This window comes from Pezoporus occidentalis, unplaced genomic scaffold (assembly GCF_034315485.1).
Source record: "Pezoporus occidentalis ecotype Australia unplaced genomic scaffold, CSIRO_AGI_Poc_V1 ctg235, whole genome shotgun sequence".
NCBI classification, from domain to species: Eukaryota; Metazoa; Chordata; class Aves; order Psittaciformes; family Psittacidae; genus Pezoporus; species Pezoporus occidentalis.
Genome location: NW_026914233.1, coordinates 1,346,999 through 1,360,351, shown reverse-complemented (window position 1 = coordinate 1,360,351; position 13,353 = coordinate 1,346,999). Strand labels below are relative to the sequence as shown.

The 13,353-nt window shown below is 43.7% G+C and overlaps 1 protein-coding gene across 1 annotated transcript in view; it reads left to right on the top strand.

Annotated features, from left to right (window-relative positions):
- The window catches only part of GLB1 (galactosidase beta 1), a 43,004-nt gene that overhangs the window by 6,080 nt on the left and 23,571 nt on the right, over nucleotides 1-13,353 (top strand). Inside the window, exons 2-5 of the mRNA XM_062621832.1 lie at nucleotides 5,163-5,332; nucleotides 10,860-11,010; nucleotides 11,319-11,379; nucleotides 12,089-12,183. Coding sequence (XP_062477816.1) covers nucleotides 5,163-5,332; nucleotides 10,860-11,010; nucleotides 11,319-11,379; nucleotides 12,089-12,183 — 477 coding nt within the window. The remainder of the gene's footprint in view (nucleotides 1-5,162; nucleotides 5,333-10,859; nucleotides 11,011-11,318; nucleotides 11,380-12,088; nucleotides 12,184-13,353) is intronic.

Sequence of the window (13,353 nt, the reverse complement as noted above, 5' to 3'; positions counted from 1 at the left end):
AAGCAAGTTTTCTCATCAGGATGCTTTTGTGGGACTGGTTTTAGGTAGTATTAGTTTCCCAGTGAGTTGCTAGTATTTTTCTCTTTTTCATCCCTGTCCTTGTTTCTTCTCTCTACACTCTGTCCCACTGTGTGCAAAAACCTAGCTGAAGTGGGCCTTCCATCACAGGGGTGCATAGGTGGCTTCTTTGTTACTTTGTCCATGCCTCTCTTAGAAGATTTCCGTGTATCCTTTCAGGACCAATGCACATCCTTTTAGGAGTGGTCACATTATCATTTCACGAATCTATTGAGTACTCCCAGTGGAATTTAGTAGTTCTATGTTATTTTTAAGTCTCTCCCTCTGAAGCCTTGATGGTTATCACTTCCAATGGTTTCTTTCTGTGCCAAAACACTTCAAAGCCTTTTCCTGATATGCCTTTTTCTTTAAGCATGGGTGGAAAGGATTCTAGATCAACTTTGGTTTTGATAGCAAGAGGAATTAACCTCTTGTGAAATCTGACAGCAATCCCTAATTATCCTTCAAGTCTTTCTCCATACTTTTCCCCATTTGACTTTTCACCATGCAGACCTATGTTCAGTATTCCAGATGGGAAGAAAATTGCTGTGCTGCTTTTTTTGTTTGTAATGATGTTTTCTTTGGTGTGTGTGGAATGTATTTGATTTGGAGGACTTAAATGAATATATATTTCTTCCTGAAAAGGCCAGTTGAAGGGTTGGGAGGAAGTTAATCACTGTAAGAATAATACCAGAATAGAACAGTATCATCACTCTGTGGAAGTTATATTTATTACATTAAATAATCAGTATAGAGTGGATTTGAAAATATGTAAATTGTGGTATAACAAATGCTTTAAATGTTGGGATTTAATAAAACTTTATTTGCTTATTAAGAGAGATGCCTCTGAGGACCTTTTCTTTTGTACCAGTATTTACTGTAGCAGTTCATGGTGAATCGTTCTAACACACTAGTTCTGTTTGCCAACAGAATGGTACTGATGATAGATGTGAGTAGTTTGGGGGAGTCTTGCACCAGCACTGTGAGGCGTGGTGGGAAGTGGGAAAGGTAAGGCCACTTAAAATTGCCTGATGCCTCTCCTAGGGGGAAGAAGTGCAGTTTGAAGGGATGAGGATGTGATGTAGAGAAATGGAACGCTGCAAGGGCAGAGAAAAGATGATGAGAGGACTTTTGGGGAAGGAGCAGATGAAAATGAGTGGTTTGTGTTTATCAATTTTGATACTTGAGCTTTAGGATGAAGTAAGGGGTGTTCTATGGTTGAATGGTCTCCATAAGAGATTCTAGACATACTCCTGGGTGGAAGGGCTCATTGAAGATTTGCTTCCACTGTTGTTTGCTTTCCAAGTAAGGAAAAAACCCTGTTTTGTAAATTTGGAGTTAAATAGTTTTGCATGCTGAAGCTATTAATTTTTTCCCTATGGTGAGGGACATGCCCATCCTAAAATGTTCAAAGAATATTAAGGTTGCACAAGTAAGTTCTTGTTTGATTTAAGAAAGAACAAATCCTGTAGTTTCTTTCCATGCGGGTGTGTTCTGAGCACGTAAGATACAACATTATACCATTGCCTCCAAGGGTCTGGATTTTCAGCTGGGTGTTAATGTGATGTGGCACGAATTACCTGGCATCCTAAAGTGCACACCGAGTTTGTGTCTGTTGCATGTGCTTACCGGACTAGCAGACCTGCTACCCCATCTCCTAGGGAGAAGGAGTGGGAATGAATTCCATGCTTATTGATAAGGGTGAGTACACAGCATTAACAGAGCGAGGCATAGATTCATGATGAGAACAGGTTCGGTTTTAAGCCCTGATCTGCAAGCAATGGCTAGAGTCATGCACTGACAATAAAAGAATGTTGAGTAAGTGCACATGAAGGGATGTTTGTTGCAATAGGCAATAAATGAGATGAGTCAGAGCAAGTGTTCTGGAAGCTTCCTCCTTCTCCTCACCCCTGTAGCAGGTAGTGTATGTGTAAGAAAGGGGGTGTACAGTTATGGTCACAGCTTTAAAAGTGTGGCTTCTAAATGGCAACTGGCTCAGTGATGATAAGCATAATTAATACCTTCTCATAGTTTTATGACAAGTCTTATTCCTCTGCCAGAGGTGTGTGTCCCCTGAGGATGTTGATTCAATGTTCATAATCTCCCAACAGTTACCTGCCATGAATGGAGCAAAGTGTCTTTTGCATAGGCCTCTGTAGTTAGTCTGAATGAGGGGGCTAAAATCCTCTTTCAGAGGGAAACAGCAGCAACTTATTTTTGACTCTCCTCCTTTATTTCCAAGGATAATGGTTTCTCAATGTGCTTTTTCCCTAATGCTGCTTTATGTCTTTTAATAGCGTTGCAGAATTGTGTTGCTGCACCTGAGCTGTGCGTTTCATTTAGTCCTGATCATTTTGAAGCTCTTGGTTCCGCACTAATGCTGCGATTTGTCGCAGTGCCCTAGAATAAAAACCATGCTTGGTGTTCCTAAGGGTGAATGGTTTCCTTTGGGGATATGCACAGTGCAATCCCATCCGAGTATGGCACGCTCAGGAATCAAGAAGCAGGCTATAAATTAAAGGTCAGCACAGCAATCACATGTATTTGAATTGAAAGTAAGCAGATGGTACCTACCTGTGCCTCCTCTGCAGTGGCGATTTACTTGAGGTTTAACAGTCTGGACTTACTACAACAGCATAATTTCCCAGGAAGAATCCCAGCCTTTGAGGTGCTCCAGAGCAGTTGGCTTGTATTTCTCAGCTCTGTGAGGTCCTGATTTTGTGGAGACATGGAGCATCCATGCCTTTCAGTAAAGATTTATTTCAATGTTCATGGAACTCTGTGTTAATTAATATTAAAATGAGTCTGTGTTTGTGGGATCAGGGCTTCAGAACCTTCTGTTGTGCAGTACTTGCCAGTCCCTTGCAGCTTTTCCCTGTGAGGGTGCTGAGGCACTGGCACAGGGTGCCCAGAGAAGCTGTGGTTGTCCCATCCCTGGCAGTGTTCAAGGTCAGGTTGGATGGGACTTGGAGCAACCTGGTCTGGTGTGAGGTGTCCCTGCCCATGGCAGAGGTTGGAACTGGATGAGCTTTAAGATCCTTTCCAACCCAAACCAGTCTGGGATTCTTGTTTCCCTGCCAGCTTAGGGCTGTATCTTACATCTGCTGTTATATATCCACCACACAGGCGATTTCACTTGCTCACTGTAGGCAGGGCAGAATCCTTTGGGCTGCTACATGCATTTAAGATATTTTCTACAGCTTTATTTTAGGTTTCCTGTGAAGAAATGCCTTTGTCACAGTTGCAACCCACTGTAGTCTTCCTCCTCCTTGCAGTTTGTAGTGTTCAAGTGTTTGTAGAGCGTTATCTCGCTCAATGGCTCTGTTCAACGGCACTCTAGGGATAGGCATGTTTGCTCAGCAGCTTCATCCTCCAGCTCTCAGGGAGCTTGCTTTGTTCTTTGTACTGTGCCCAGTAGTTTGTATTCTTGTTCTTTTGGCCTGTGACACGCTGCACTGGCTCCTTTTTGCTGTCGTGTTGCACTAAGGATATGCTCTTAGCAGTTGCACCCAGTTGTTGGCCAGGAGTTTCTGTCCTGGCAGCTTGCAACTTTACATGCCTGCTGTATTCCACTTTTTCCATCCCCTTCTCTCTGCTTTTCCTGTAGTTGTACCCACTATTGTAACAAAGCAGTTCACCACTTAACAGAAAGAAGTGGTTTCGTGGGAAGGTTCTTCAAAACTGTGTGGTCTGTGGGTCTCTACTTAAACTTTGGGCAGGTTTCCTCTGGTGGCGGATGCTCTCGTGTAGTGGGGATCACCTGGGGTTATATGATGGCCTACCTTTCCCTTGCTTTTCAATTTCATTGCTTTTATTTCATACAAGCAATTTCCTAATTGCTAAGCCTTATTTTCCATATGGGACAGAGCAAGGTGTATCGTTTCAAGAGCAAGGCCAGTGTCCTTCAATAGCTTTAAATTTACCTAGTGAAAGGTGTATTTCACTTGGACTAGTATAACATTAACTTCCAGTGAATCATGAGGTTACTTTGGCTGACTTCTGACTTATTTTCTGATAGATACAGAGCACTAACTGATTACATTTGCTGTCTCATTTTACTTTGTAAATCCCCACTGATCTTTCCTTGCTCAGTAATGAATCTGATGCTAATTCATCAAACATGATGAAAAACCCCAACTACTCATGGTTTCTGGAGGTCAGAAGTAGTACTGGGATGCCAAAGACATATTCAAGATGTGAGAGGTTAAGGTTTGTTTCAATAAGTTAATAATAATAAAGTTAAAGGTTCTTAAAGACACAGGGCCAGGCACCTAGCAAAAGTCCTTCTGGTTTCCCTTCTTTTTAAAAGCAAAAGAAGTACTGCTGTGGTCATAGTAATCTGAATCTTACCAAGATCTTCATCTCACTTGAGGAGTAATCCCATACTTTGAGAAGTGAAGGTGGGTTTTTTTTGTGGCTGTAAAGTGCAGATTCTTACATTCAATATACCTGCTTCTTTTTGAAGTCACTGGTTTGGCTCAGCTGGAAGGCATATAAAGTAGGACTTTCTACCCAGGTTACTTACTTTCATGTCTGCACTTTGCCAGACTGATCCATCAAGCCTTCTTATACTTACTGGAAGCTAAGCTTTCAAATGTGTTTTTCAGACATGGAGCATTTAGAATGGGTTATTTGTCCCTCAAAAGCTCCCAGCTTCCTTTTGCTCCTAGACTTGAGCATGGCATGAAGTTGGAATTTGGGCTGTGTTTTCCAGCAGTTTGGTAAACTAACCCCTTCAGTGCAAGTGCTGGCATTCACCAAATCTCCTAAGTAATTCCCTTATCCTTTGCACTGGTGTGACTGTGAAATGTATCACTGTAGAGAGGTAGTACTATATACCACTGAAAGTGGAGAATACATATGGCATATTTTAGTATAGTAGAGGTTGTAGTAGAGTACTGAGTGATTGGCAGATGTACTGTAGTCCTTTGGTGTGTTAGGCTCAGGAAGGCTTTATGTAGCTAGAGGAGAGCCATTCACCATCAGTTAGTTCAACACTATTGTGCCTTCTATTGTGGACATCCTACAGATGTTGCATAGGCTGTTCTCCATGTCTTTCAATGCAGAAAAAGGTTATAGTGTGTATTATCTCTTTTGGTACACAGAGCATACCCCCAAGGAGTTTTGGGATTGATTATGACTGCAACTGCTTTGTCAAGGATGGGAGACCTTTCCGTTACATCTCGGGTAGCATTCACTACTCCCGGGTGCCCCAGTACTATTGGAAAGACCGTCTGTTGAAGATGAAGATGGCAGGACTTGATGCCATTCAAACGTAAGTAGCTGTTGACTTTCAAAGTGATTTGTAGTCCTGGGACTTTTATGAGCAGTAGTGAAGTGGAATGCTGCCATTGTTACGTGGTTTATTGGGTTGTAAGTCACAGGTAGAGCTTTAAGAAAGCTCTGAAGAAGTGAAGGGTGGTAGAGGATGACTGCTGCTCCTTCCTCCTCAGGGAGGATTCCTCACACTCTTCTGCTCCAGTGTGGGGTCCCTCCCATGAGGGACAGTTCTCCGTGAACTTCTCCAGTCTGAGTCCTTCCCAGTGGCTGTAATTCTTCATGGGCTGCTCCAGTGTGGGTCCCTTCCGTGGGGTGCATCCTTCAGGAACAGACTGCTCCAGTGTGGGTCCCTTCCATGGGGTACAACCTTCAGGAACAGACTGCTCCAGTGTGGGTCCCTTCCATGGGGTGCATCCTTCAGGAACAGACTGTTCCAGTGTGGGCCCTTCCATGGGGTGCATCCTTCAGGAACAGACTGTTCCAGTGTGGGTTCCTTCCATGGGGTGCATCCCTCAGGAACAGACTGTTCCAGTGCAGGTCCCGTCCATGGGCTGCATCCTTCAGGAACAGACTGTTCCAGTGTGGGTCCCTTCCATGGGGTGCATCCTTCAGGAACAGACCGCTCCAGTGCAGGTCCCTTCCATGGGGTGCATCCTTCAGGAACAGACTGCTCTAGTGTGGGTCCCTTCCATGGGGTGCATCCTTCAGGAACAGACTGCTCCAGTGTGGGTCCCTTCCATGGGGTGCATCCTTCAGGAACAGACTGCTCCAGTGCATTCCTTTCCATGGGGTGCATCCTTCAGGAACAGACTGCTCCAGTGCATTCCTTTCCATGGGGTGCACCCTTCAGGAGCAAGCTCCTCCCGTGTTTGTTCCCCATGGGGTTACAACTCCTGCAGCAAACCCAATATATATGTGCTCTGCATTGTAGTCTCTGGAAGGCAGAAAAGGGGAGAGGAGCCAATAACATCTGAATACAGCCTAATATCTCCCTGAAGCCTTGAAAATACTGGCAAAGGCTGCAGTAATATTTAAAGCTGCTTCACCAGGAGATCTTAAATTTAGAAGAGTAGTTGGGAACTAGGTGTTTAAACAGCTTTTATTTGCAGGTACCAAACCTCTTCCTTGTCTTTCCTATCTGGTTGTGTACTTAGTACAGCAGCTGAGGCACAGATTAAACGACAACATGCAGCTTACTCTTATATTTGCCAAGCTTCCTTGACAAGGGAAGAGGAGCAGTACTAAAATGTAAGGCACAGTCTTTTCAAGCAATGAGCGTAATTCCCAAACATGTTGGTTTTTCTCTCCTAAATCATTCCAAGGCTTAATGCTTCTCTTTGAAAGAGCTGCTTGTGTGCTATGGAAGACCAGACAGTGTTGGCTCGGCAAGTCGTGTACCATCTTTCCCTTCCCCTTGAGGGTTCTCTGTGTTGGGGTGGCTTTTTCATGTGTTAACCCTCTTCCCTGTCTTGTGATGATGTAATGACTGTTTGGTGGGTGTGTTTTGGGGTGGTTTCTGGGGTCTTTTTTTCTAATAAAGCAAGTTCTGTTTTCCCTCGCATCAAGTAAGAGCAATGGAATTGACCCACTTGCTCAGGACATGAAATTGCCCATGTAATTGTTTTTTGCTGTAATAAAAGTAATCTCAAATGGACTTGAAAACTATACTTTTTGATGTCTGGCTTGGAAGATCAGGGCCCTGACAGCGGCTCTGTGACTCTTATGGTCTGTAGTGTCTCATATTTCCCTTATGTCTCTGATTTATTTTCCTCTTCCTTCCAAATCCCATGTATCTTCAGTGCCTTCTGTTCACTTCCAGCTTTTTCAACCAGTCCCTTCTTTTTTCCTTTGAAATTGCCTGTTCATGTTTCTGCTGTATCATTGGTCTTTTGGGATCCTCCCTGTACACTCCATCACTGTTGTTTAACAGCAAAGTTGCTGCAGGGCTGTGAGTAGTGCCCCCCCCCACCCTTGCTTCCTTCTTCCTTCATAATCTGCTAACAAAGTGTGGGTTTTCCTTCTTCAGTTTGTCTTTTTTCACCTGTTGAGATCTCTTACTCTGTGCTTTACTGTTTCCCATCACTGTCCTTCCACCGTGCAGGAAGGAGAGGAAACTGCCTTGCGTTGCTGTTGCCAGCCTGCTGTACATTGGTCTTGGGCGGTTTGTTTCTGATACAGCTATCAAATGTTGCTCTGTAGTTACACGACCTGTGGCTTTAGATGTTGTTGCTGAATCACTGGTGACAGGTAACAGGTTTTTACATGCCTTCCTGCTCTGGGTTATTTGAGATAAAGCAGTGTTTGTTTCATGTTACCCCAAACATAAACTGCCCTGTGATTTTGTGTGGTTTTGGTAAAAATGGAGATGAGTCTAGGTGGTTATTTAGTTGTGTTTGTTTCCTGTTATGTCCTAGATCAGTAAACCTATTAGCAAGGCACTGAGATACCACTTGGGTGAAGTTGTTGTGCAAAGGGCAGCAGCGCTGCCAGACTTTCTGGCTGAATGTGGTACTTGGACTCCCAGCCTTGGGGCCACCTCTGAAGGCTGTGGCTTTTGTTGCTTGTGGCTTTTCCTGTTAGACAGGGTAAGGTCTTGCTGTAATCCGAAGTATGGGAGCCTTGTTCTTATCAAGGTGGTCCCAGTGAGGCTTCACCACTTCAAAGTAAACATGATCCTTTTATTACAGGATCCTGCTCCTAAATTAAATACCTTGTGGTGAAGGCATGCCAGACTTGCTCTCCTTCCTGTTCTGCTCATGCCTTGATGCATGATTCAGCTGATGTGTGAGTCAGCACACAGCTTATCTGGGACTCTTGGATGGCTGAAGTCAGTATATGTCCATAACCCTCTGCACTAGGAAACACAGAATCATAGGAAGGTTCAGGTTGGAAAGGAGCTTAAGGTCATCCAGTTCTAAACCCCTGCCATGACAGGGATGCCTCACACCAGACCAGGTTGCTCCAAGCCCCTGTGTCCAACCTGGCCTTGAGCACTGCCAGAGATGGGGCAGCCACAGCTTCTCTGGGCACCCTGTGCCAGCGCCTCAGCACCCTCACAGGGAAGAACTTCTGCCTTAGATCTAACCTGAACTTCCCCTGTTTCAGTTTGAACCCATCACCCCTTGTCCTATCGCTACAGTCCCTGATGAAGAGTCCCTCTCCAGCATCATTGTAGCCCCCTTCAGACACTGGAAGCTGCTCTGAGGTCTCCACGCAGCTTCTCTTCTCCAGGCTGAACAGCCCCAGTGTTCTCAGCCTGTCTCCATACAGGAGGTGCTCCAGCCCCTGATCATCCTCGTGGCCTCCTCCGGAATTGCTCCAACAGCTCCATGTGCTTCTTAAGCAATAACAGAATATGAGTAGACAGGCAACAGGAACCTTGATCTTACATTAAAGCTATAAATATATCAAGGCCCAAATCTTCAAATAGCAGGTTGAAATTTGATGTTGTCGTTGCTGTAACATCCCAGAAGATGAAGAGTATTGTCCTTGGAGCTCCAGTCCTGACCACAGCAGGTAGCATGCAGAGGCATCCGGTCACACAAGGGTACCTCTCCTCATTTTCAGTTCCTGAACATCTGGAATATGAAAAGACATCTGGAAAATACTGAAAGTTCGTGGTTGGTTTGGGGTTTGTGGGTATTTTGGCATGGAGGAGCTACATAATTAACCACTAGATGGGGCTAAATACGTACAGGATTAAATGAGAGAGGAAAATGACCCGAAGAAAATGAAGTTTATAGGATAAAGCTTACAAATTGTATGTAAATGGTGAGTAAGTGCTGCTGCTCAAATACAGAAACACCGTGTTTCAAGTTTGTGGAAGGACTGTGGCATTCCTTTGTAAATTCATTATTCTGTAGCTAAAGCAGTACAGCATTAACAACTGCCTGTAAATTTGTACAACGTTACATAGGAATTATAGTTGCTAATAATATCAATTTCAAATTAAAATGATTTAGTTTGAGGCTGTTGCTAGCTGTAGACAATAGACTGGGGGATGAAAGGGTGTTAGTAACAATTTTTAGACCAGTGTTTAAAATACATTTATATCGTGATTCATTCTGCAAGAAAACGTTTCACATATGTTTTTGTCTTCGTTTGCTTCCCTTCTCCACCAAAATCTGTGGGATTTTTGTGGCCATGTGGGAATGCATGGGACATAAATTAGAACTATTTCTGGAAGTACCTGACAGGAGGTTGTAGTGAGGTGGGGTCAGTCCCTGCTCCCAAGGAACAAGGGACAGGACAAGAGGAAACGGCCTCAAGCTGCACCAGGGCAGGTTTAGATGGAGCTGAGGAACAATTCCTTCCCCAGAGGGTGCTCAGGCATTGGAACAGGCTGCCCAGGGCAGGGCTGCAGTCACCGTCCCTGCAAGTGTTCACACAGCGTGGAGACGAGGCCTCAGTGCCATGGGTTAGTGGTGGCCTTGGCAGTGCTGGGGAGTGGTTGGACTGGGTGAGCTTAAAGGGCTTTTCCCAACCTGGTTCATTCTGTGATTCTGTGCTTTTCTATCTTGAACATAACAGAGCTGGAGAAACCCTTTTATCCTCATCTCGGACGCTATTAAGCACAGACTTGTTTCTAGAACAAGATCATGAAACTCTCCAATGATTATGTTTCTGTAACTAACAGGTTACAAGGTGTAGTTGAATTACTAGAATGCTTTTCTTGTATTAACCTGTAATAACTTACGAGTTATAACTTGTACTAAGGTTAGTACAAACTGACTTGTTTAGTACAGTTGTTGTACCACTAACTTGTTTTGTAGCTTAAAGAGAAAGGAGTATAAGCAGTTGCTGTCTTTCTGTAGTAGTATTTTTAGGTAGTGAGAAACTGGAAACTGTTATGAAGTTAATATCTAGTCATCCTGATTTAGCTGAAACAATTGCAGGTGTCTGCTAGAAGCATTTTTCAGTGAATGAGTTGCTGTCTGACCTGAGTTATATCTAACCTGAACTTCCCCTGTTTCAGTCTGAACCCATCACCCCTTGTCCTATCGCTGCAGTCCCTGATGAAGAGTCCCTCTCCAGCATCCTTGTAGCCCCCTTCAGACACTGGAAGCCGCTCTGAGGTCTCCACACAGCTTCTCTTCTCCAGGCTGAACAGCCCCAGTGTTCTCAGCCTGTCTCCATACAGGAGGTGCTCCAGCCCTGAGCATCCTCATGGCCTCCTCTGGACTTGCTCCAACAGCTCCATGTCCTTCTTACGTTGAGGACACCAGAGCTGCGCACAGTGCTGCAAGTGGGGTCTCATGAGAGCAGGCCAGGGGCAGGATCACCTCCTTTGGCCTGCTGCTCATGCTGGCATACTGTGAAGTACTAAGCCTTATTTCAGTATTAACACTTTCTGCCATCTGAAGTACCTCACAGAAGAAAGGCCTTGGGGTTATTCTTGTATTTTACTAATCTGAAGACCAAGCCAGCATTACAAATGTGAGGTGTGTGGTGCAGGCAGTAGTTATTCAGAGTTCTGCTTAAGCCTCAGTTTTCTAATGGAAGGTGATCTTCTCTCTTCATAGGTATGTGCCATGGAACTACCACGAACCCCAGCTGGGCGTGTATGATTTTTCTGGTGACAGAGATCTAGAGTATTTCCTGCAGCTTGCTAACGACACTGGTTTGCTGGTTATCCTGAGAGCTGGACCTTACATCTGTGCAGAATGGGACATGGTACAGCCTTCTGTTACAGTTACCTCATTTCATGAGTAAATCTAATGCAAGTATTTCTGTCTTAAGCAGGCAAACATACTTGGTATATCCTTGGACAAGACTTTTGGTTTAGCATATTAAAATCCGTGCATACACGTGACTTCTTCCAACACAAGCTTACTTTGTGTTTGTTTTTTGATTGGGAGCTGTTACTTACTTGTTGAAAATCAATTTTCAGGTGTATGTTTTGATAAAAGGCAAAATTCTTTTTACATTTCCTAAAAGGAAAAAGAAAAAGCTCGCTTATGCGATTCCCTTTCTTTTCCCAGGGAGGTCTTCCTGCGTGGCTGTTGGAAAAGAAATCTATTGTTCTCAGGTCTTCTGATTCAGGTAAAGGCATCAAAAAAGACTAGCAAAAATACACTTTAGCAGCAAGGTGACTTACTGTTTGGGGCCATTGTTAGGCAACTCATATTTCAGCTTAGGGCATCTTGGAATCAGAAGTGTGTGGTCAGAAGCATATGGAATGAAAAAAGTAGGGTAGAAGTTTCCAAGGTATTGACAGCCTTCATGAAAACTGGTGCCAAGAGAGAAATCACCGTCGCCACTGAGGAAAAGACAGGTAGCCCTCAGCTGTGAGGTTTTTGGTTTTACAACAGCCAACTGGGCTGGTTCTCAAGGCCATGGAGGGATTGAGATGAGATAGGAGATTAACAAGGTTGTTAGAGTGCGTATTAGGGGACAAAGATACGTATCGTATCTGGTTTCAGTTCTGCTCGTGGTGGGGTAAGTTATCTATTTAAAGAGCAGAGTACACATAGCAGCATGCATTTTGCTGTTGAAATGTATTAGGACAACCTGTGAGAGACATACTGAAGTCCCTCTGGTGGTTTTCCAAGTTCATCTATTTTGTAGCTAACAGTACTGGGTGTTGCCATGTATGAGAGGTATAAGAGCACATCAGTTCATTAAATGCTGTTCCATTGTACTTTACGTATTTAGAACACTAGGTAAAAACTGCACATATATCATTTAAAACAAAAACTAGGAAAAGAAAAAAGGCAGAAAAGCTGTGAAATCTCTATTTTGTGTATCACAGATTACCTGGCAGCAGTAGAGAAATGGATGGGTGTCCTTTTGCCAAAGATGAGGCCTCACCTCTATCAAAATGGAGGTCCAGTCATCATGGTGCAGGTAACTGTGAGGATTCAGTGAATCCAAGCAGCATGGGTGCTTATATTGCTCTTGCAGACCCTCCATGGGTGTTGGAGGGTAATGTCACATGTGTTCTTTAACAGTTTCAGGAAGCTCGAAGATTCTGATGAATTCCCTTATCCTAAAGAACTGAATGCACTGTTTCCAGAACCCAGAGAGGATTTATCTGCTCTATCAAAGTTGTTTCCCACAGCTATAGGAAGCAATAGAGGAACGTTGTGGAGCTTTTTAGATCAGAGTTTTATGCCATAAAGCCAAAATACATTACAATTGCTAGAAATTCTCTGACAGGGAAAAAGGGAATAGGGATAATTTAGGATGCAAGGTTACCTTAGGATAAGAAATACAGATAGAAGCAAAACCAGCATGGAGCAAGGCTAAAACTTGTGACAAAAAGAGCCTCGAAATGTAGAGTGTGTTCATGGTGAGTAGCTTGTCTCTTAAACTCCTTCTAGATGTGCAGTGGTGATTATTCAGTGTTCTTAGTATTTGACCATAACAAAAGCTTTGGTATAGTATTTCTTTAAACATCCTGGTTGGAACAGGATAAGGGTAGGAGACCCTTCTTACAGCATGTCCAAGATGTTGAACAATGTATTATGCATTGTTCTTGAACAATGTAGTACATCTGTTGAGCAAAACCACTGGCAATGTTATTCTTTGTCAGAAATAAGATGTTTATAACATGATTTCTAGAAATAACCTTCAGGTGTGTGTAGCATTGGGTCTGGAACTTGAAAATCCAGCCCCTTGGGAAAGGGGCAGGATGCATACCTCTCAGTAGTAGCAGGGTTGTCCTTATTCTTCCAGTCCTTTGAATCCATTGCAGGGCATTGCTGTTTATGTGAGCCCCTTGTAGGTGCCTCTGTTCTGAAAGTCCAGTTTTGATCATGTCACAACCTGTTCTATGGTTTGACTGTTGTGCTTGTGCTCTCCATTTTTTAATAGAGACTTCACTGCTGTGAAGTAGCTAGAGTGGAGACTTCTATGTGGAGGGTGATTCTATAGGAAAATGCCTTACCTCCACTGAATGCTTGATTCATTGTAAGATACAGATGAGAGAGATGAGAACCTAAGTGTTGTTGTCTGTTACTCCTCAGACATGGAGTTAAAATGATGTTTTCAGCATTGGTGCCAAAGAAGGAAGAG